The 23,614-nt window shown below is 39.7% G+C and overlaps 1 protein-coding gene across 3 annotated transcripts; it reads right to left on the reverse strand.

The window, feature by feature from the left end:
• Positions 1 to 463: 463 nt before the first annotated feature.
• LOC136718902 (atlastin-2) lies at positions 464 to 23,614 on the reverse strand. 3 transcript variants are annotated; one of them, XM_066696695.1, is made up of 14 exons: positions 23,524 to 23,614; positions 14,005 to 14,273; positions 9,634 to 9,768; positions 9,176 to 9,280; positions 7,843 to 7,893; positions 7,152 to 7,208; positions 6,624 to 6,716; positions 6,050 to 6,188; positions 5,527 to 5,654; positions 5,382 to 5,438; positions 4,896 to 4,967; positions 4,144 to 4,575; positions 2,706 to 2,720; positions 2,064 to 2,579 (listed from the first exon to the last, which is right to left on the reverse strand). In XM_066696695.1, the coding sequence occupies exons 1-14, from the start codon at positions 23,594 to 23,596 to the stop codon at positions 2,469 to 2,471; spliced, it is 1,737 nt and encodes a 578-aa protein (XP_066552792.1). In that variant the 5' UTR covers positions 23,597 to 23,614; the 3' UTR covers positions 2,064 to 2,468. The 3 variants fall into 3 exon arrangements, with proteins under 3 accessions (XP_066552793.1, XP_066552792.1, XP_066552794.1); XM_066696696.1 differs by lacking the exons at positions 2,064 to 2,579; positions 2,706 to 2,720 and adding an exon at positions 464 to 2,053; XM_066696697.1 differs by lacking the exon at positions 2,706 to 2,720.

A 23,614-nucleotide genomic window follows, 5' to 3' on the forward strand; every position in this document is an offset into this window, starting at 1 on the left:
GGGAAGATGTGTGAAATATTAGGGATGATAGTGCCTGTGTTTAAAGCATTAACATTTTGTACAAAGATAAAATGAACCTCAAGTTCAAAAGTGAAATCTACAACCCTCTCTATAAAACTGCAGCATAGTAAAATTTAATTTGTGCCAGAAGAGTAGATTAAAACAATGGCAAGGAACTGGGCTCCTGGGGGCCACAGTGCACACCAGTGGATTGTCTCATCCACACCTTCTCCCATCAAGGGAAATCATGCAGTTAAAAAAAAAAAAAAAAAAAAAAAAAAACACACACTTCACTGAAGTCAAAACTTAGGGCAGTGGTAGAGTAAAAAGAAAAGGCACAGCAGGCCTGGCCATCACTTCATCAGATGAGTGCACCAGCTCATATCCACACAGGCTTTTACATTGTTGGTCAACTCACTCACTTACCAGTACCCCTCCCACCCCCAAACAAGACAGTCTAATGTTGAGCTAGTATAGGTTTATTGTGGGGACAGATGAAATCTTCAAGGTTCAATTAATAACTTAATATGGTCACTTAAGAAAGTGTTCTGACAGAAGATGCAAGCAAGATGCCCTCCTACAGAGGTGGAGATAAAAAGGGTTTGGGGGGGGGAAGAGAAGATCACAGGGAAATGGCCAAAATAAAAAATAAAAAATAACCACACCCCTTCCCTCCCCACCTCCCATTAACTCAGCATAATTTACTATGTAGTACTTTGATTTAATTATGCATTGAAAAATAAATTACAGGAAATAACTTTAAAATGCAATGAAAGAAAAAAAAAAAAAACTAACATTCCAAATTTGCTTTTGCCAGAAGGGTGGAATCGCAGCTCAAGGCAGCTTCACAGGTTTAGGAAAAAAAAATGAACAGAAAACAACTCACATTTACACCAACCACAAGACATTCCTTTACATTGACTGCACTTTACCCTACTACAGAACCATATTTTTTCCATAAACTACAAAATTTGATACAAAATTGGTATTTATATATTTATAGTTCATATACATGCCCTATGTGTGATCAAAGAGGAAAAACAATTACAAACATCAGCCTGTAGGCAATACATTTTGGATGGAATTGTCATGGAAACATTGGCATTATCAAATGTACAATAGTGCCACGTATATTACAGAAAGACAGGAGAGGGTGGGGGGGGAGAAAACTTAAAATCACCTAAATATTTTTAGGGCGAGTCCGTAGATGTAATTGGAATATAAAAAAGAAAATGTACAGTCTTGAATTATGTCCCCTGCCCCACCTTTCTAACTATAGGATCTTGATCTCTACATTGTATGTGCTGGGTGGGTCTGGTAACATGCAATGTTTAATACTGGTACACCAACAAAGCGAAAACTAGTGGTACTGGTAGGAGTAGTGGCTCAAGGTCTGCTTCCATTGAGGAACCGTAAAATTCAAGAACTAGTTCAGACCGGCTCAGAGGAGAGAGAGAAAAATTGTAGATAGCTAGGTTTTGCCCGAGTTAAACAAAGCAGCCATGAGGCTACCTTTCCCTGAAATACCCTTTAAACCAAACCAGTGCAATCCGTTTAATAAAAAAAAAAAAAAAAAAAACCCTACATGCAATAGTAAAAAAAAAAAAAAACCTTTTCTAAACCAGCCCTTGATTCCAATTAAAGAAATAAATGGTTTCCAAATTCAGTTTAAAACAAACAAATGGGGGGGGGGGGAAATTCATCTCAAACTCGTCAAATTCAGCAAGAAAGGGGTGTGGACAGGGAGAGAAGGGAAACGGACTAGACCCCCCGATGGGCGGCCGCAGCTTGTCTTCAGATTTGGTGGCAGTATCCTGTGAAGCCAGCTCAGCCAACTACAGTGAAGAGTGTAAACTTTGGTTTGCACGGTCCTCAGTCTACAATACGCACTAGGACACCAGAGCTGGGGTACAGGTGACCGTGATGGGGAGCGTCACTTTGTCTTTAATTTGGCATGTTGGGTGACCTGCTCCGTCAGACCGGCTTTGATGGAGTTTGCCACAGTCTGGCGGATATTATCCTCCATAAAGTGATCGCTCAGGGGCTTCAATACCTGAAAAGTGAGAAATGTAGAACAAAAAAAAAAAAAACATGGTAAAATGATGTCAGAAATGGTTTTACAAAAATAAAATGCAGTAGGACAAACCAATGAAAACAATTGTATAAATAGTAAGAAAATAAAGCTTTACATAGAACTATTAAAATCACAACAATTGTATACCAAAACAAATGTAAACCATGGCAACAGAACGTGATGCAGAACAGGACTTCTCTAAAGACTAAAACCGTACAGCCATCCCATCCCCAAAAGTAAGACTTCTAAAGATGGTGCAAACTTATACTCTACATGCAGTGTGAACCAGGTATACTTTACAGTATTAATCTCTAACAGCATGGACAGTCCATATAAACAATGTACTAATATATATATATATAAATTGAATACAAAGCAAAAAAAAAAAAAAAAGCTAGTTTTTCTTCTTGTTATTGTTGTTTGAGGACAGTCTCTTTCTCTGCGTTGGTACAAAAGAGCGGCGCACAATTCGACTTCTCGCCATTTCAAATAGTTTGGAAACCACCTATAAAACAGGGAAGAGGTGAGGGGTGAGGTAAAGGGAACAGGTAGGTTAGTGCCAGACTTCAGAAAAAGCAAGAACTGATTTGAAAAAGGAGCAAGGCTCACTGGAAATGCCATCCCCTCTCACCTTTCTCGGAGTCCTCTGTGTAGCAAAAGCAAAAAGAAGCAAGAAGATTAAAAGCAGTAATGAAAAGTTGCACATTTAAAAACAGGGATAAAAGAGCAGGTGAAAAGTGGGTACAGGTGAGTGGTATTTCAGAATTCAGGTGATCCAAGGATAAAGTGGTGGAAACAAAATTCCTTTCAAAACCACTACACATTCACCGCCAAGAGAAGACTCAAATGCACAATTCCCGTGCAATAAAATGTCAACAAGTGATCGGGTTTAATTAACTAGATTTGGAAGCTCTTATGGAATTAATGTGAATCAAAATCTTCAACTGATAAAAATATCAATATAATCTATCCATTAGATGGAATTTAAAACTAAAATGCATTTACACCTGCAAGATTTATTTAATAGAAATCAATGGCATCTGGGTGAAGAGGGATCAAGTGCTAGAATAGCATTTCTTATATTTCACTTTGTGAAATGTCTTGGGCAGAAAATCCCAAACAAGCAAGAATGGAAAACTGGTGGAAACCAGTAAAAGGGAACACTGACAGGAGTATTTGAGAAGTAATAAAACTTAGGAAGTTAAGTTCGAATTTAAGTTCTTCCTCAGAGGAATACAGGAACCTTGTAGCTTACATAAACGAAGATGTTAACGTATGCAATTTAGTTAGATTCTCAGGGATTTAAATGCGAGTTGCCGACAGATAGGCCGTCTGAAGTGGACTATTGTTTTACTGTTCTATAGTTCTGAATAGATTTAAAGAAATGCTGCAATACAATATCCAAATCAAGGAAAAATCAACATTTATCATATAAGACAACTAAACATGTAAATACTCTTACATGGAAGTAATGCTCTTAATTACTGCTGTTCAGAAAACACCACTGTAGAATCAACCAAGGCCTTGAATATTACTCCTCAATCATAAATGTAGTCTTAAAACAGGCAATGAAAGTTAGATGGGACAGGAATGAAGTTCACCGGGCAAGAAGTGGAGCTGTATATTACTATGCTACTCCCTAACCGATCCAAAATACCCAGGGAACCAGAACAGCACTACATTTTGAAATTGATGGAATCCAGCAGCAAAAACATTTTTACCCTCGGAGGGGAAACTCTTGCAGTTGCCTCCAATGCTGAAATAAAAGGATTTCCATTAAATGTGACTGTATGGAAGAAAAGTATCAAGTAAATGGCTTGAATTGCAAACTAGTCTTTATGAATCTTAACTAATTTTGGATCGTACACTCCAACACAAACGAGTAACCCAAGAGAGCATGTGGGCCAAAATTGTTTAAAAATTTAAGCCATTCATTTTGAAACACTACCTAAAAGGAACTTTTTATATATATATATATATATATTATATATATATATATATATATATATAAATTTTAAAACCAAAGAAATGAACAACAAAAAAATTAAAAAAAAAAAAAACACACCCACCTGTTCCCACAAGGTTTCTGCTACTTGATCGATGATTGCTCCCAGTTCTCTGAACTCTCCCGAGTATTTGACGTATGCCCAGGTGCACAAGGATATCAGTGCTACTCCCATGATAAGGTTACAGAGGGTAGCTATTGAGTTCAAACCAATGAAACCAGTCACTCCTGAGATGATGTACAAGGCAAACATGACAGCAAAGAGGGTAGCTGGTGTGCGAGCAGCATAAAATATATTTTTGCTGTCGTTGTGCTTGATAAAGTTTGCATAGACCTCCTCCAGCTCTGCCTCCAGCTGCTCCTGGTACCGCTGACAGAACTCCTCTCCGCCCATCTTCTTCACCGCGCGGAACTGCCGGATGGAGGACTCCTTGTAATCCAGGTGCTTACGCTCCAGATCGGTAGGTGCAATGTAAGGCTTGTCTCCTCCACAGACCTGCGCAGACAGTTCAGGCGGTTAGCTTCACGAGACAAACTGACTAATAGCTAAAGCACACTGGTGGCCCAAACTTCTGAAAAGTCCTGCAATTAAACCACATTGAGGATTCAACCCAGCAGCGGAACACTCCTGTGCTGGGGAAATATTCCTCCATGGGAAACTAATCTCTCACTTCTTTAGAAGGCTCTATTCATCTCATGTGTGAAGTAGTGGAAATATAGTTGCTATAGAAGAATAGAAGCACTCATGGATTGTTTGAATATAGTTCAAGTTGTGAGAGCACTAGTGAGAGCACCAATAACAGCCCAAGTGCCTACCTGCTCCATGTTTTTGTTGTAGCTATCTTTTGCTGCCGCAACAGCGGTTAGGTTGTTGGCTTCGGCGGTTGCCTAAACAAGAACAAAATTGGAGTTTCACTACACAAAAATGGAGCAACAGGGACATTTACCTTCACACATTTAAAGCAGAAATGGTGTAAGAAATGCACCACTCAACTGATCAAGTCTTCAACCAACAAATTTAAAATTCACACCTCTTGATAAAGGAACACTGAGGAACTATCCTAAATACCATAATGGGTACAAAATCCAGTGAAAGTCTTGGAGCAAAAGCAGCTGTCGGACTTACTTTTTATCAGGGGTTCCAAGGGGGTTCAACATCAAAACTAGTGCTTTAAAATTAGATGCTGGATCACATTAGACCTGGGCAGGTTGTGAAAGATCCAGCCTTGGAATGGAGAGACCTTACTCTACTCTTATTTACTTTCTGTACATCATGGGGAAGAACGCAAGAAAGGCACCAACCTGCAACATGGATTTGGGATGAGGCAATTCCTCTCCTTGGTATATTTTGATGTAGGACTACATGAGGGGGAAGAAAAGTAAAGATAATATAAAACAAATGCATATTAAATACACAGAACTACAAGTGCACATACAGACGACTTACTTTAAAATACTCCACAAGATCTCGGCAGGTCACTTTGGACCCACTTATTTCTTTTTCCACCAGGTGCTCAGGGGCTAGTAGCAATGGCACAAGATTTTCCAGCTGTTTCTTGAAATCACAATCAATATCTTAAAAAAAAAAAAAAAAAATTACAAACCATTAAATGTCACCCAAAAAAAAAAAAAAAAAAAGGCTTCAAAATGGTGATGCCCCTTAAACACTGCTGCAGTCTGAGAGTGGGGTTCAGCAGCTACAATTAATAAGTCCAACTAAAGTGCAAAAAAATTGTTAGTTTTAATCACATACATTTACCATTTTAAGCATTTAATGCCATCAGCTGAACACTGGCTATTTTGCATATCAAAAACATCTTGCATCTTTGGTTAGAGCCAGTATAAAACTGGCAAGCATTTCACATTTGGGCTGTGCAAGTTCAAGAGCCTGGCATTCCTAATTAGCACGGAAGGAGGGCAAGTGGATCAAGACAACTTTTGCATGAGAATGTGAGAGAGGGAACCTGTACCTTTCAATCTTCCATCAAAGTTTGGATTTGTGGCGACTTTAAGACCAGGATGTGGCAGTAAAAAACAGCCAATGCTGGAGAAACAGGAGTGGATGTGTTTCCTCACATTCTGCAGCTCCTCGTGCTGATTTTGTTTGACCTAAAACAAGAGAGATGAACCCTGCTATGACAGACGGGCACCCTCCAATTACCAGTTGTGCTTACTCTTATTACCAGCTTTCCCTTACCATTTACAGATCAATATAGGAGCACCTGCATTTAAAATCATAACTTCCAGTGGAAGTTGTGGGTAAACATGGCAGATTCAGTTTGACATTACTCACACATGCTCTACCTTCCAAATTGTTTAAACAATGCCAGAATTTGAAATTTTAAGCATCTGAAAAGGGCGATCAACATACTGAAAACCAGGGCCCTGTTCGGCAAGATACATAATTTATGCAAAGTTTATAAGATATGATATACAATTTAATGTATTGCGGTACCAATATCACTGACCCCTTAGTAACATTGTAGCTACATTGTGCAAGAATACCTTGATGTGTAGGAATGCTGTACACTACAAAAAACTCACCTGCAATCTCTTCTCTAAAAAACTCTCCCCTCCCTTCAGACCATACTTGTGCTCATAGGGATAGCTCCAGTCTCTTATGAGAAACATAAGTTTCTGTGTGAAAATGGGCAAGAAGAAGAAAACCAAAATGCTTTCATTTTTCAAATGCTGCATCTGGACCACACTCTTTAGTATGTAAAGAGAAAGTTATGATTTTGCAATATAAAGATATTTTAGGTAAAGTCTTACATTTACAGAAAGACCGTGTAGTGCAATTTGTTTATAAGAAAAATATACAATTTTCTCTTTTTAGATCCATTTTTAATTTTGTATAGTTCCCATACAGGGTTGCCACAGAGCACGTTACAGAATGAAAAATCTAGATCCACACACACAAGATGGGAAGATACATTTGGGGAGGCCTTCATCAAGCAGTGGATGTGCATCTATACACATTTGAAATTCAATGCAATGATGCCTTATAGACCACCATTTGCATTAAATTAGCCTTTGAATGTGTCGCACTTAATTAGACAAATAATGGCATACCTGGAAGGGTTTCTGATAGATTTCCTCCATTGCAAGCCGACCATATTCTGTAAAGAGCTATAAAGAGAAGGAATGAGGAACACATTAAATCTAATTCATACAAAATGGAGCAAGGGATCCCAATGGGATCTATGTGTCCAGAAGCACCACTTAGTTTCCTGGGTAAAAAGTATAGATTATAGCATATGTTAAGGGTGTGTATGACTACTCCTTACAGCCAGGCATATAAGATGTGCGTATTAGTGCGCATGAAATTACAATTGATTGTACGCTGTGCATTTCTCTTTGCTGCATAAGGTTTCAGTTTCTCTGACAAGCCTGTGATCACCGTCGGGCACGCTTTGGCCATTACACACTTTCTAATAGTAGAGGGGGTTCAACGAGTGCAGATCTGCTGCTACTGTCAAAGAGCTCAGCGCTTTTCAACACATCCCTGTCACTTTGAAAAGCTTCTAGTCAATGTGTGGAAATTACAAATGTATTACTTTAAAAGCTTTAGGGTTCTCAATTTAAAAACTAGTCTAAGATTACTGCCCATGGAAATCAGATGCTGAAACTGCAAGGTTATCAAAAAATGTACTTAAATGTTAGGCACATCTATTATGCCCACTGCATTTTGTTCAAGTCTACAACGTGGCTTAAAGTGCACACCGAAGCTAAAGCATTGACTTGGAAAAGGAGTAGTGTTTACCTGGAGATGTTGAAGGTCATCTTCCTGTATATTTTGAGACAAGTTATAAACCTGGAAAAGAAAATTCAGTTTAAAAAATAGGAATGAGAAGCAATTGAATGTACTAGACGTTCACTTAATTTCCCACACTGGCTATTGTTTCTACATGTAGTTTAGGGTCTTTGGAAATCCAAGTGCTCGCATTTGATGCTGTTCTTCTTACATTCTAGTTTCCTCTGTAGTTAGAAACAAAACCATTGAACTAAGTTCTATCCCCTCTCCCTCTTTTTGCTGTAAGCTTCCCATCAGAATCCATGTTTTGAAGATGCATACTAAATCACTGAGGACCTCAAGTCATACTTCACAGTCCCCATGACGGAGCTAAAACAGGAATTGCAGCTGGAGTGCTAGCTTTACATTTCTATACACGCAGCTTTCCCCTCACTTTAAGGGCACTACCAGTCTATAGCGGGCAGTGTAAAGTACTGTACAGGAGGACTGAGAACTGTGCGAGATGTACCACGTGTTTCCATGGTAACAGGAGAGCGTAGCTCCAGGGCTCCTGTTACCAAGGAAACTTCAGTCTTTTTTTATTGATTTATTGACCTTTAAATGAAAATTTTGGAAATTCTACAGTGTGCTATAATTGTTTTTAACTATCTTGCATGATTGCACCATTGCTTAGGTTAATTCATGGTGTGGTTTACAGGGCTGTACACCAACAAATTGCCAACACACCAACCAGGCTAATAGCCCATGAAAATTAACCTGCTTGGATTATGGCCAGCACACCCAGATTAAAGACCATCTAACATTGCAAAAAAAATAAATAAAAATAACTTGCGATTTCTGAATAATAAACCATGAAACATTCTGCACTAGTTAGTGCTTTGTTAGATAATTACAATGGAGGAAAAACTTAAATTCATGATATCTCCACTGAGCCTTGTACTGATCAGATTGGTTGATGGGGGTTTACGTTTTGCTGCTTGTTTGCAGCACCCCTCTGCCACTCCCATCTCCATTTAAATCAATGGGATCTGCCACGCCACATCTGGTGTGAAAGCCCCTTTACAAGATGTCGCCTCTTAGCAAACGGCATGCAGATGTTAGCGCTTTATTGTTGGAAGTTAGGACTGATGCAATTTTAACTCAATTTGAGGTCGCCAAACGGACAGACTGACATGCTTCCGAAATTCGCCCAAGGTGGATTAGAGTACAGTTTTGGGTTTATAACCATTGAGGTGTAGAGTACCAGTTGCCTTGCATAAACGTGCCATCCAAAGGAGTAAAAAAAAAAAAAAAAAATTCTACCCGTAGAATGTTGCAAATGACAAAGCAGGAATGAACTCACCTGTACTGAGCTGGTCATAGTGCTTAAAGCAAACACTGTTGCACAGTCTTTGATGGTTGACTGACTGTCAAAGGCCCCCTGTGTGTCAATTAATAGGACTGCAACCTACAAAAAGCAAAATAAACTAGATTTAGTGTGCCCCATGACATCCTACACCTTGTAAATTGAGGATTTGGGCAAGAACAAAGAAAATTACCATTAAAAAGAGTAGAAAATATCCACAAGAAAATTTAAAACTGATTATTCTGTAAACCCTGCCAGCTGCTTCTTAATGAAAGAATACCGTCTGAGAAATTGTACTCCATCAAAGTGTGAAATCCTAAAGCGTTCCTCTACAGCAAAGAATTGTCATCCCCTTAACACTACACATGGCTTCAAATCCGTAACTTCACAAAAGTGAAAAAGCTACATTGTATATTTCGGTAGTACAAGCTGGAAAGCACAAAATAAGTAAGCACCTTGCTTCCATCAGGCTTTTCAACCACAAACACTTCACTCCAGACTTGAATACCCGTCGTTTCTCTCTCACAGCCTCCTCTCCATGTAAAACCAGTCAGAGGGTCTTCATTGCCACCCAACCAAGAACAGGAATTCTAGGAAGAGAAAAACAGCCTGTTAACAACAAGCAATCTATACTATGATCTGTGAATGTTAAAGGGTTCGTCAAGCTGTTCCACTGGAGGGCACTGTGCAGTTAGATCTAAAATAACCATCACATTGCTGCAATTCAAACACTGAATTGACAATTCACACAATTTAATACTATATATTCCTTGTACACAATGGTAAGACAGGCATCAGATTGTTCAAATAAATACAATGTGTAACCGTGATTTCAGTGAGATTAGAAGGCATAACCCTGATGTATGTCAAACCCATCACATGTAGAAAACTATACAACCTAGAGGAATGCCACATTACAACCAATTACGAGCCACTCAGGAAAATAAGTGGCCCATGCATCACACGGTATGCAGTACTAACTGGCCGCCTTTGGACTACAACAGTCACTCCAGCAGACGCAACCTGACCATATAATGGCACTTGGAATCCCAAGAGAATTCTGTTAAAACCTCTCCAAGACAGCAAATGAGGTCTTCATGTGTTGAACAAAGGACAGCATTAATACAAAGCATTCTTTGAACCAGATCAGCTAGAAACTATGGATAAAACGGATTACAAGTGTTACAAAAGCATTTATTTACACTCACCTAAAGGATTATTAGGAACACCATACTAATACTGTGTTTGACCCCCTTTCGCCTTCAGAACTGCCTTAATTCTACGTGGCATCGATTCAACAAGGTGCTGAAAGCATTCTTTAGAAATGTTGGCTCATATTGATAGGATAGCATCTTGCAGTTGATGGAGATTTGTGGGATGCACATCCAGGGCACAAAGCTCCCGTTCCACCACATCCCAAAGATGCTCTATTGGGTTGAGATCTGGTGACTGTGGGGGCCAGTTTAGTACAGTGAACTCATTGTCATGTTCAAGAAACCAATTTGAAATGATTCGACCTTTGTGACATGGTGCATTATCCTGCTGGAAGTAGCTATCAGAGGATGGGTACATGGTGGTCATAAAGGGATGGACATGGTCAGAAACAATGCTCAGGTAGGCTGTGGCATTTAAACGATGCCCAATTGGCACTAAGGGGCCTAAAGTGTGCCAAGAAAACATCCCCCACACCATTACACCACCACCACCAGCCTGCACAGTGGTAACAAGGCATGATGGATCCATGTTCTCATTCTGTTTACGCCAAATTCTGACTACCATCTGAATGTCTCAACAGAAATCGAGACTCATCAGACCAGGCAACATTTTTCCAGTCTTCAACTGTCCAATTTTGGTGAGCTTGTGCAAATTGTAGCCTCTTTTTCCTATTTGTAGTGGAGATGAGTGGTACCCGGTGGGGTCTTCTGCTGTTGTAGCCCATCCGCCTCAAGGTTGTACGTGTTGTGGCTTCACAAATGCTTTGCTGCATACCTCGGTTGTAACGAGTGGTTATTTCAGTCAATGTTGCTCTTCTATCAGCTTGAATCAGTCGGCCCATTCTCCTCTGACCTCTAGCATCAACAAGGCATTTTCGCCCACAGGACTGCCGCATACTGGATGTTTTTCCCTTTTCACACCATTCTTTGTAAACCCTAGAAATGGTTGTGCGTGAAAATCCCAGTAACTGAGCAGATTGTGAAATACTCGGACCGGCCCGTCTAGCACCAACAACCATGCCACGCTCAAAATTGCTTAAATCACCTTTCTCTCCCATTCAGACATTCAGTTTGGAGTTCAGGAGATTGTCTTGACCAGGACCACACCCCTAAATGCATTGAAGCAACTGCCATGTGATTGGTTGGTTAGATAATTGCATTAATGAGAAATTGAACAGGTGTTCCTAATAATCCTTTAGGTGAGTGTATATATACACATTATACAAAAAAAGAAACCCCGAGTGCCAGTCCAAAGTAAGTGTATAGCAAAATCATTCCTTAGTTATGCCAATTCATATTATTTTCCTTGTTTAACACCTCAAAAGATTAATTCAGGTTTCGATTATAGTAGGATTTCCCAACCAGTGTGCTGGAGCTGGAAAAAAAGCACAATATTAAAATGTGCATTTAAATGAAATAGATTTGTGTTGGAAATACCCAATGAAAGGTTTATACATTATATATATATATAAAAAAAAAAAAAAAAACTGTACAGCTAAATACAAGCACTGTGTAGATGCTATTAAACTCTTCACTTGCAGAGGGTGACTTAACCTTCTGCGTCATGCCTGTTAAAGCACAGGAGAAGACTGCTGCGTACAACACTCAAAGTCCTCTTTACTTGCACATGCTACATAGCATTCATAACTTCCACAGTGCACCTCGTGGCTGCTGGTCACCAGAGTAATCTGTATGATCACCATCCATTGACATTCCTCCACTTCATGAACCACACATTAGGTGGAGGAAAGGCTCCCACAGCTCCACACACTGAGCATTTGAATGCTATTAATCTAAAATTGCTATTAACAGGTCAATGGATTTTAAATCAGGCCCTAAAAGGATGTTATGAAAGACCCATATTCATTTTTTTTTTTTTTTTTTTTTTTTTTTTTTTAAAAGGCACCTTTAAGGGTCATACAAGCAGGAAGAATGGAGATTAGGGGGGTGGGGGGTTGAGCTGCAACGTTCCACAGCAGAAACTCCAAATTCACAGCCTGAAGGAAAATTAACCTTCCAGGGTGCAAGGACTTTAACAATAAGGCCAAGCTCAGAAGTTCCACATCACACGACTCTTATGTGGGGAAGGAATAGTAATGGTCTTCAGTCTGCCACCTGTTCCAAAACCCCCAAGAGCATGTGGCTCGGGGCAGCAGGACCACAACACAGTGGTTCCAAGGTTGTGGAAAACAGGAGAGCAGTTTTTAGTGTGTGGGTTCCTCCCCAATGAAACGGGTCGATTACTGGAGTTAATCAGAGAGCAGAACATTTAAAATGTATCCCCCAAACAGGCAGCAGACCAATGCCAATGCCAACGGCCTGGTCGGACAAACCCCTCCCTTCCAAATTGGTCTGCAGAAGCACGTTAATCAAATTTGTGATTAAAATGGAGGGGGGAAAAAATAAAAAATATCCTGTTTAAGCTACATCAGAAAACAACCTCCATCACAAAAGTCAGTCACAGTCCCAGAAAATGTCAGATATTGCAAAATGCTATCAACTGGTTTTACAGACCACAATTAGCTCCCCATGATTAACATTCTTGTCCAAGACTAATGCTTATCTGGGTCTGTGAAGCCTAACCTATTTGTAGGAAGTATTTCAGTCAAGTTAGATACTTTAGATTTAAAGCTTTGTATAAAAATGTGGCATTCCTCACCTCTATATACAAGTTCCATGAAAAACCACTCCAGATACAATTTGTTGTGTGTAATTTAACAATGCATGCTTTAAAACCATTTTTTAAAACTGCAAACTTAAATGGGCAAATTTTGCACTGCAAGAAAACCATACATTCTAAAGATGCAGAAAAAAACAGACTAACTTTGAATTAAACAGTTTCTACAAAACAAGATAAAAGAACAATTCTCTGAGTGAGGGGACACTCACAAGCTAGGGTCAGTACTAATCTCTGAAGGGAAGGATGAACAAAGCAGCTTGAGTTATCAGCTCACTTAACTGGTCTTAAATCACTGCAGCGCTCCAAATATGAAAAAGAAAAAAAGCTAAGGACACTGAATCAAAGCAAAAAGTAATTTCATCTGTCCTTCATAGCATTAACACATCTATAAAAATAGCTCTTCCCTAGCTACCTGACCTATAATCAGAAATGACAGCTCAGAAAGTGATCCACATCATGTTGCAGGCTGTACATCTTCACTAGATTACTAATGGTCAGAAAGGCCTGGCAAGGGTGAGGGGCCCTGCAACAATCTCGTCACCTCGTGAGGACACCAACCCCTACACTTTATATTAAGTCATTCATGGGTTTTAAAGTAGAAAACTCAAACTAGATCGATGAACAGCACTGTCCTGACCTCTGACCCACAAGGATTCATTCCACCAAGTTCAGGAAAAATGAAAAGGCTTTATACTCAAGCTCCAGTATTTCACGAAATAAGGAATTTCAACAAGCTTGGCTAGCTTAAGCTGCGAATGTGTACTTCATTGATTTTAGTATTGAAAGGTTACTTAATCTGTACAGCGACCAAAATAGGACTACTGGTTAAAACCACCAATGGGCGATTGTGAAGCACTGTAGGTTAATGAATCACACGGACAACGAGCAATAGGCACAGCTATAGAGTTCATCCCCCACTTGGCAGGGCATACCTTGTTGTACATGTATCGAAGCATGAAGTCCAGCAGGAAGGACTTGCCCTTGCGGAAGGCCCCGGCCACCGACACCACTACCACATTGAGGTCGCGGATGTGTTCCTGCAGGAGGATGCGCTCCAGAGCATCCTCATCCAGCTCAAAGTTGTGGTTGTCCTCGTGGGCCAGCACGATCTGAATGGGGCGTGCCTCCTTCATGGGGACATCGTCTCCATTCAGTGGCTGTCCGTCCTCACTCGGGGGCACCTCCTCCACACAAGGCACTCCTGGAAGACATTTGTTACTGACCAGGGTGGAAAGGCAGTGTGTCCTGGCACCATTGTATTACAAGTTCAAGGATTATAGTGCTTAATATTATAGGTAGATATGGGAGTGAGTGTAAAGCATTGCAGGGCTGGGCTGCTCCTTTTCCAAAAGTACATTGCTGAAGCTAGGTTACAAAATCATATACATTATGAATTCTGATTAATTCTTCCAATCTCTGAATGCATGCGTTATGGAAATGCTTGGTTTTCGCTTTCCTTCAGCACATCAGAGCATGGAGAGGGCATTATATCACTGCTGACTGCACTCACTTCAGAGACTTCAGAGTAAATATCAATAAATAAAGACAGCTATGTTTTTATATAAAAGGTGGCTATGACATTAAAAACCTGTGTCAAAAAGTCAGATCCAATTAGTCTACAAGCTAGGCAAAAATTACACCAATGCAATGGCACTAAATGTATTTGAAGAGGCATTTGCTTTGCTCAGAGAAAGGGGGATTGTGTCAATAGGAAAATTGGTGGCCTTCATGGCCGATGGCAGCACTTAACATGGGACAGATGACAGCGGTGCAGGCATAATTTAATGACACCGCAAGTCACATTGGAGATTTCTGGTGTATGCCCCACAGGCTTGAAACAAAGTTTTAAAGTGTCCTTTATGTTTCGAGTTTCCAGCCATCCCACAAATTTAAGATAAACCATTTAGTTTAAAACCAGCCACAGACACGTCAACCTTGTTATACAACTTTAGCGGTTGTGTCCATGGGTCTCTCTACAGACCACAACCTCCCATTTGTCAGCAAACATTACATTGTATGGCCTCACTTGAAGTATTATTTTTAATTAACTATATGCTTAATACACAAGTTAAATATTAATCCATAAAATCAGTTTTCCCAATGTCTTTCCACCTTTTTGAAGACATGTCTGGCTATTAAGGAATTTTTAACATTTTATAGGAGCAGTAAATTGCATCAGATTCTTTAATAAAAATGCATTAGTTTGAGGTATAAGAAAACATTTGACGCCAAGGTGTATAATTGGCTACCAAATTTTACAAAGTTTAGGAGCCAAATGCTCCCAAGGAGTTCTGCAAAGTGTGCCCTGCCGAGACATCTTAATTCTAAATTCATCACTGCCTGAAGTGGTGAATATATGGGGCTCTGTATAAATCAACTGTTAAACTCCGCAACACCCTAGCCTGCATTGTACCTTTAAAAGCATTTAAAAAAAAAAAAAAAGAGGGGAGCCTAAATATCAATATTAAATACGAGTCAACGTGCCTACTAAAATACCACAAATTTGACTGTAAAGGACACTTTTCACATTGCGTGGAATGAGAGTCATCGAGTAGGAGCTTGCACTATTCTCTGCTGGATCAGCCTACGTCTCTAGTTTAATAGACTCCCACAAGAATACCCCCCACCCCAGTTTCCTCTTGAGCGTTGTAGCTTTCCAAGCAACAAATAGCTATTTGGTTTTACTCTTCCTCCCCAATAGATTTCAAGAAGGGCAGCAAAAATGTGCCACTGGGCTCCATTCTTGGACCCATCCTTTATTCATGCATTATGCCTATGGGTAGAATCCAAGTCTCCACTGCTACAAACACCCAACTATGCAACCAAGAAAGCAGAATTGTGCAAGTGGTTTACATTCCAACATTAGAACCTGGATTACGTAAAATGTTTCTCTGCGATACCTCATTCAGTCCATCTTGAAAGAAGATGGATGTTAAATCACAATTCATGTCCATGTTCAATGGCTGTCAAAAACAAACTGCAAGCTTGGTAGAGGCCAATACACACTAATGCTACATCATAGTGTAGGATTTGCCATTACAAATTTTCCAATGAAAACCAATCCCAGTGTAATCAAAGGTTCTAAGCAAGGAGTAAAAAAAATGTAAGCTTAACACTTATTCTTGCATTCCATTTTTTTTTCATTCCTTGGAAAAACATCAAAACGAGGCCGTGTTGTGGCACTTCAGGGGTTTAAAGCACAGGAAACTTACTTTGAAGAATGCAGGTTGTGCACAAGTTGACCATAGCTTTTAATGTTAACACAATGTAGAATTGTATCTGAGCTTTCAGGATTTTGAAACCACACACACCAGGTGTTTTCGGATGACATTCCCCCTCACCCTTATTAGAATGCAGACATTTAGTGTAACCAACAAATTTAAACATTCTGTAGATAGGTTGTTTTTCATTGTGAGCTTTTGTTCAGTTTGGGAACTTGGGTAGAAGTGAAGGTTTTCATTTCAGTTTGGACAATTGGTAAAGGAAGAGGAGGCAAGAATTTATGGGAATATCCTGTAAAAATGTATAAAAACTCATGAAACGCATATCCACATACACAATCCACAGCAATCATTAAGATTATTGTCATTCAAAAAATGAGTGTGTAGGTTACCTCAGGCTAGAGTGCTGGGACAGCATTTAAAACTACCAATTACAGAAATGTCCAATTACTCTATGCAGATCATACTGGACTAAGTTATAAAATTTACCTTTCCAACACATCCCATTCCAAAAATCACACTTAGGATAAGTTACCAGGTATTAATCTATTGAAGCAAACCAGTGTAGGCGAGTGGGTTGATTCAAGCAATGCAAATATTGGATTGCACTGCAATCAAATTGATAGTTGCAGGTGTTATTTTCCTTTTTGCACGTGGGATTGTTTACTTGCAAGAACAGCCATGGACACAGTAATGCTTCATTGTCTACAGAAACTACAATTGCCATCAAGTAATAAGACAATGGCCAATACGGACTTGATAATTATGACTCAAATTGCTGTGTGTAGGACAAATCTTGTAGTTATGTAGTTTTTCCACAATGCAGGATGTTATGACATCCCGAAACACAAAAAGCACACAGTGACGGCTTTTGCCTTGGTAAAAATGCATTACGTGTTCCATATACACCAATTACAACACTTACAAATGCACAAGTCATTTCTGGAGCTGTGCTAGTTCACAGTCCAGGCTAAAAACTAGTCTTTCTAGGGTTATACTTTGCAACCAATGTTAAATCGTTTACATTGTCATAGTTCTGGTTCTCACCTCTTCCCTCTGCTTATACAAACACATTCCGGTCAATTCCGGTCAAGAGGTAGTGGACCAAGACATTCTCCAGTGTAAGCAGACTGACCTCGATGGTGACCTGGTGAGCCAAGACAGTTGAACTTGTTTTCCTGGGCTGTGAATTTGGGCCCCACTCCCCTTTACAGAGACAATGCCCATTCTTCAGTCTGTAAAGTGCTCCGTGGCAATTCCTTTGTGAAAGGTGCTATACTGAATGAAGAATGATTGACAATTGTTACTTTCCACAACAGGATCTGCTTGCAAACAGATTTACCCGACCCTAAATGTACATCTAGACTAAGTGCTACACTCATGTACATCTCCAATTATCTGTGCTCTGCTGGAGTCGACAGTCGGTTCCAGGTCTGTCAATATCATTGACTTCACATGTATATTCTTGTGGCTTATTTCATTTTTCAATGGGATGGGAGAGAGAAGAGGGAGAGGTCTTAATTGGATTCATGTCATATAAATGGCAGATGCATGCAGGGTTTAAAGTAGTGCATTTTTCTTGGCAGGGCTACACTGCACAAGAAAAATGCAATTTGATTTGCAAATTTCAGGAATAACAATGTATGAGGAGGGTTTCCAAGAGAGACAACAGCTCCTCTGAAAAAGCCTGCAGTGCCTGGCACATCAAGAGTAGCATCTGAATTCTTTCATTAATAAGCCCATGCATTCCATCAGAGCTGTGCCAAGGACAACATATTGGGGCATAATCTAGAGCTCATCAGGACATTATCAAGTTACAGCAAATGATGACTTTGCAGGTACCGAAGGCTGCTGTAGAACAGGATATAAATAAACCTTCTCCATTTCACATGGCTTCCCTATGACAGCTAGCAGAACTGCAACCTCCTGAAGGACCAACAATGCAGGCTCCCATCCCTCTAAATATACATGCTATACTGCAGACTAGAATTACAATAAGCATAACGATTATTCAACAGTTCTGATTATTTTTCCCCCCCATCCCCACAGAAGTAACCGACAGTTGAACAGCTGCAAGAGCTCATATTGATTAATCAGCATTGTGGGAAGAAATGGGCAATAGAGGAATTTACCGATTACTTGTAAACATAAGATTGAGCTAGGAGTCCTACATAAGAGGCAAAAATCAACCAATTTCTGCATTTGACAGGACCATGCATGACCACCCGCACAAAGAGCTGCATGCATTTCTCATTGAGTATTCTAGTAGTACATCAAATATGTTCATTAATCACCAGTAAAATAGGTTTTAATGAAAATTTGATCTAACTAAAAAGGAATGGCTTAAATGCTACATTTACACAAAAAGGTCAAAATAAGTGTTTCCAGAGTAAAACTAACCACCTCCCTCCAATCCCAAAATAAATAAATCCAATGAAAATGCTTTTACACAACACAATAGAAGGATGCCATCACAAAATTACATTCCAGTCATGAGCAACAGAAACTCCAGATTGTCTTGTGGGGGCAGGAGCAGTATACGGTCAACATGGGTCAACATGGGTCAACATGGGTCAACATGGGTCAACATGGGTCAACATGGGTCAACATGGGTCAACCCCCCCCTCCCCCGCTGCAGCAAGGCAGATTAAGCTTCCCAGAAGCACATAGTTAACCAGGTACAGCCTAAATTTAAGAATATGAAACTACACCCATGTGTACAGTTTCAGCACAGAGCCAGGACAAGGAATCTATTCTCTTAATATTAAGTCAAACTGGCACACCCTAACATTAGATGAAGTCAAATTCACATACATACAACACAAACAAATATTATGTTGGTAACCTAGTTTTCACTGCATTAGTCAAGACTTATCTGGTACACAGCTTTCAAATTACCTGATCAGCATAAAAAAAATCATGTGAAGCATGCTTCTCAGATCTCGTGGAGTACGGTAGCAGTTCTATTAACTTAATTTACAGTGAATTAACCAAAGTTTGCAGCATTGACTCCGATAAGCAGATATTGTGTGTAATGCAAAACAAGGGTGAGATTCTATAATATAGAAACAAGTATTAACATTAAAAGACATTTAGAAAGACACCCTTCGTTATGAAGAGGATAAACCTACTTCCATAGTAAAGTACTAAATACAATGAGGAATGACCAACTCTGATCAAACTAATAAATGGCAAGTCAAAATCAGTACAAAATGAAGTTAAGACTTGAACTCTTTTCACACTGGTGCAAAGGGATGTGGTTTCACAACATACATGGCCTGGGTAAGAACTAGGGTCCGAACTGAATTTATAAGTCAAGATTTCAAATCAGAAAAAGTAGACAAAAATACTTTATGAAAACTTCTTCACGTTTCCAGGTATAAGAAAGATCGCAGTAAAGCAAGAAATTCTAAATTCCATGTCCATGACTGCTTCCATGTAAACACATTCTCCAAGATTTCAATTGAAATGGCATTTCCCTTTAATATCCTCTCGTATGAAGCCCAGACTGTCTTTAAGTCTTCATAGTATTTAAATCAAAATTCCCTAGTCAGGCGATTGGCCATTTAACAATCGTTACATTGCAAACATTCGTTATGGACCAAACAATGTCCCTTCACTACAGTATACATTACCAGTACTATGATTTTTATTTTAGTTATTTTAAACCTGCTCAAAATACACTCCCAGAATGAAACATTTACACTGGTTTAGGGATTTAGGTGAAAAATCTACTGTATGTTGGTGCAACATGCATTTTCTGTTACAAAATTCACACCTCTATGAATATTTAGAGACCGCTTATACAAAAAGCTTACAATGTGAAAACCTTTCACCCAATTCACTGGAAACTTAACTCTTATCCGCTTTTGCAGTCATCCTGTGGAATTTCTCAACTCCACCAATTTTAATTTTTCAATCTTTAAAAGACAAAATAAAACTGTGGGATATTATAATTTGTTTCAATGTTAAAGTTATAAAAGTTTTATTGCCCAAGGGGTTAAAGCTCAGAAAGCTATGCTGGATCTTCACAGTCATTTAAGTACAATACTAGATATCTGAAGAAAACTACAAACTACAAAATTGCCTAAACCTACGACTTTGCGAAAAGAAATTCACATGGCACTCCCCGTTCCATTACCGAACACCTTAGCGAAAAACTTGGAAACAGGCTGGACAGGTTAATGGATTTAGTCTTGGGAAAACTGCATCCCTTTAGGGATTAATGGAAGGAATGCGTACACAGCCACTCATTCTTGAAGACAGAGTACATACTCTTACAGGGTAGTGTACAGTGTGTTCTGCTCCATAGCAATTTTGGTTCTGTAATATTTCAAAGGGTGTAAATCTAACAATGAGAACGCCAATCTGTGAAGAACCCAGAAAGCATGGCCCCACGTAACCACCCCCTACTATCGATACATTCTTTCCAAAGGAGATTCATATGCCTCAATGAACCAATATTAAAAGGTGCTTTGAAGCAGAGCAGTAATGCAACCAATGATTATTAGGCTAGAAAATAAACTGATTAAACGTATACATTTGTAAGACTTCCAGTCACTTTCAACCCATTCATAACAGACACACAGATGCCAATAAAACCAACAATGATCATGAACAATCACATGTGAGGCACTGAAAGGTGGGAAATTAACCCTACTGTACTTTGTTTTCTTCATGGTCACTGCATTATTGATTTAACGATCTGCTTATGTTTAGGATTGGATCTTGGTTTGTTAAACCTGTGGGGACAGGTGCTGTTGGCATTTCAATCCAGACCAGAATGTCAAAGCGTTCAAATCCTGCATACTTCAAAATGAAGGTGAACCTCTCCGCATTTACCAGGTTTAACCAAGTACCCAGTGTCTGTCAGGCAATATGTTCTGTAAAGCTTTATGCTGTGAAATTAGCATTTTCTGACCGTCCACCACAGATCCCAGGTGTCATTAACTTATTAATTTGACAATTTACATTACTTCACAGATCTCAAAGTATTTACTCACACCAAGTTTATTTTTTATCTCATTAAAATGTCTTCACACATACAACTGAAGATTTCAGAAGGCAAAGAAAGTTCTCTGCAATGTCAAAAGGTGCCCTTGCAATTACTTGTAACGGCTGTAATCCCATATTTACAACACTTCTGAAACAGTCCTGCGAAACACCAAAGGCTCACAGAGATCATCTCTGCACAAGCCTTGCATACACCCAGTGTTTCCCATGTGCGTGTGGACTTGCCACGTGATAACACCCAGGTCTTTTCAGAAACCCGTCAGCACTCAGCAGTTAATATTTAGGGAGAAAAAAAAACAAAAAAAAAACATCAAAAATGGAACAAAATGATAAGCTATTAAATCAATACTGCAACAGAAATTAAGTTAATACAATGGAGCATTAAAATAACAGTAGGTGCTCATCATAGGAGCTGACCTACTACCCCTTGAAATAAAAGGCATCTAGTCACCTAGACTTCTCTCTCCCCATCACTAGGTTTAGCAAACACTGGACACGCCACACTAATCCAATTCTCTGTCCATCTATGGAACTTTTCCATTTCACAGACTTTCCCCAATCCCTTCACTCAGGAACAGAAAAGGTTCCTAAAAAGATCCAAAAAACACACTTGAACATTTTCAATTTATCATCCTACAGGGACTGCTGCCAGTTTCCACAGACAGATTGGCATTACCCTACATGTGAAAGTGTCAAACGGGGTCAATGTTCAAATTCCTACGTGTGACATTAAGATCAAGGACAACTGAGCAATGCAGAGTTAGCTTCTGTCCCATATTTCGCATGCGGTGTACAGCATATAAAAGAAAGGTCCACACTGACTTTTTAATCTTTTCAGGGCCACCTCTCATAAGCAAATCAGGGGGCTTAAAAGTGGAAGGCAGGCACATTACAGTCACTGCCTGTTTTGCAACTGTAATGAAACTCCACAAAGTAAAGAAGGTAAAAAGTAATTTGTTGCAATATTAATTTTCTTTACCAACCCAAATAAAATCTAATTTACAGCTGTGTCATGGGTTGTGTAATGCTCTAGTACTCTGGCCCAGCAAAAAAAAAACTTGTAGTTCAACTAATCTCTGAGCAACAGACATCTGTTCAATTTCTGTATGGTCTGCCCCTTGCACATTATTATTCAAATATTAAGTATGACCGAGATGCATTTGAAGAACTATAAATGTTTGCAGAGGGGTTAAAATTGAAAATAGTCGGTTTACACAAGTTCCTTTACAATCAGTACTCTAATAAATTAGTAACTCGGAAAAGTGAACTTCAGCCAAAGCATTTCATATAGTGAACATTATCTTCTTGTCTGTTCCATACACGAGATTAAACGCTCAGGTTTTAAATTAATAAAAATACATCCCAAGAGGGGTGATCTGGTTTGGAAGAAACCCATTTCGGGGTCAGTTCATATTCATGCTCATCATTTCTGCATTAACATCAAACAAAATGTGTCAATAATACAGATGATCGGTTGAATTATTTGAGGGCAAACCATGCTGAACGAGATCGCTGCTTGGCAAAATCAATGCAACCGGTCAGGCTAATTGGTAGGAGACCTGAAGAAGCTCAATACATTTCTGGTCCACTGAAATACGTCCAAAAGCATCGCAGTGCACATCAGGATGAATGCACCTGGGAGCAGCAACAATCAGTACTGCCCCCCCCCCCCCTAGTAGCGAAGAAATTGGTGTGGAGAGGAGCCAAATAAAGCGCAATAATTCCAATACACTCTTGGGTAATATCACAGCCATGTAAATAAACCCGTCATTGAAAAGGTTAAAAAACAAAAAAGGGTCAACGGCGTATATATTTCACTTGACAGCGCTGTAAAATATTCAATAGTGTACTGCATAGCGTGTAGAAAACGTTATTACATCCTTTAAAAGGTCGTCGTTATTATATCATAACTAAAACCCAAGTGCCAGGCCGGGGCTTTTCTCAAGGACCCTGGCCGTGTCGCGCAGCCGGACCCAGCCCCCCTCAGACGCGTCAGCCCCAAATTGACAGCGCTGCTGGCGGGACAGAGCAGGCCAGGTGTGAGAGGAGGCTGAGCCCGGGGAACCGAGCACCCTGCAACTGCATCTCAGCCGGGCAGCACCGCAGAAAAACACACACTGAGCCCAAGCCGCACATCCGAGAAGGAGTCCGATTACGCGTATATATTCTTTTACAGCTCTACAGCGCTCCTAGAAAAGGCTTGAGATAAGCGGTTACCTTCAGCGAAGACGCTGCTTTTGCAGTTTTGCTCGAATCTATTTCGATTCCTCAGCCCGCTCTCCTCCGCCATCTTGTTCTGTTTAAAATA

This window comes from Amia ocellicauda, chromosome 23 (genome assembly GCF_036373705.1).
Source record: "Amia ocellicauda isolate fAmiCal2 chromosome 23, fAmiCal2.hap1, whole genome shotgun sequence".
NCBI classification, from domain to species: domain Eukaryota; kingdom Metazoa; phylum Chordata; class Actinopteri; order Amiiformes; family Amiidae; genus Amia; species Amia ocellicauda.

What these genes read in the sequence shown, in the direction of transcription:
- LOC136718902 (XM_066696695.1), bottom strand. Translation starts at nt 23,596, where the DNA reads ATGGCGGAGGAGAGCGGGCTGAGGAATCGAAATAGATTCGAGCAAAAC. An exon ending in ATGACCTTCAACATCTCCAG is followed by an intron (nt 7,209 to 7,842) that starts GTAAACACTACT and finishes TTCTCTTTATAG; the next exon opens with CTCTTTACAGAATATGGTCG. An exon ending in ATCTTGTGGAGTATTTTAAA is followed by an intron (nt 5,439 to 5,526) that starts GTAAGTCGTCTG and finishes CCCCTCATGTAG; the next exon opens with TCCTACATCAAAATATACCA.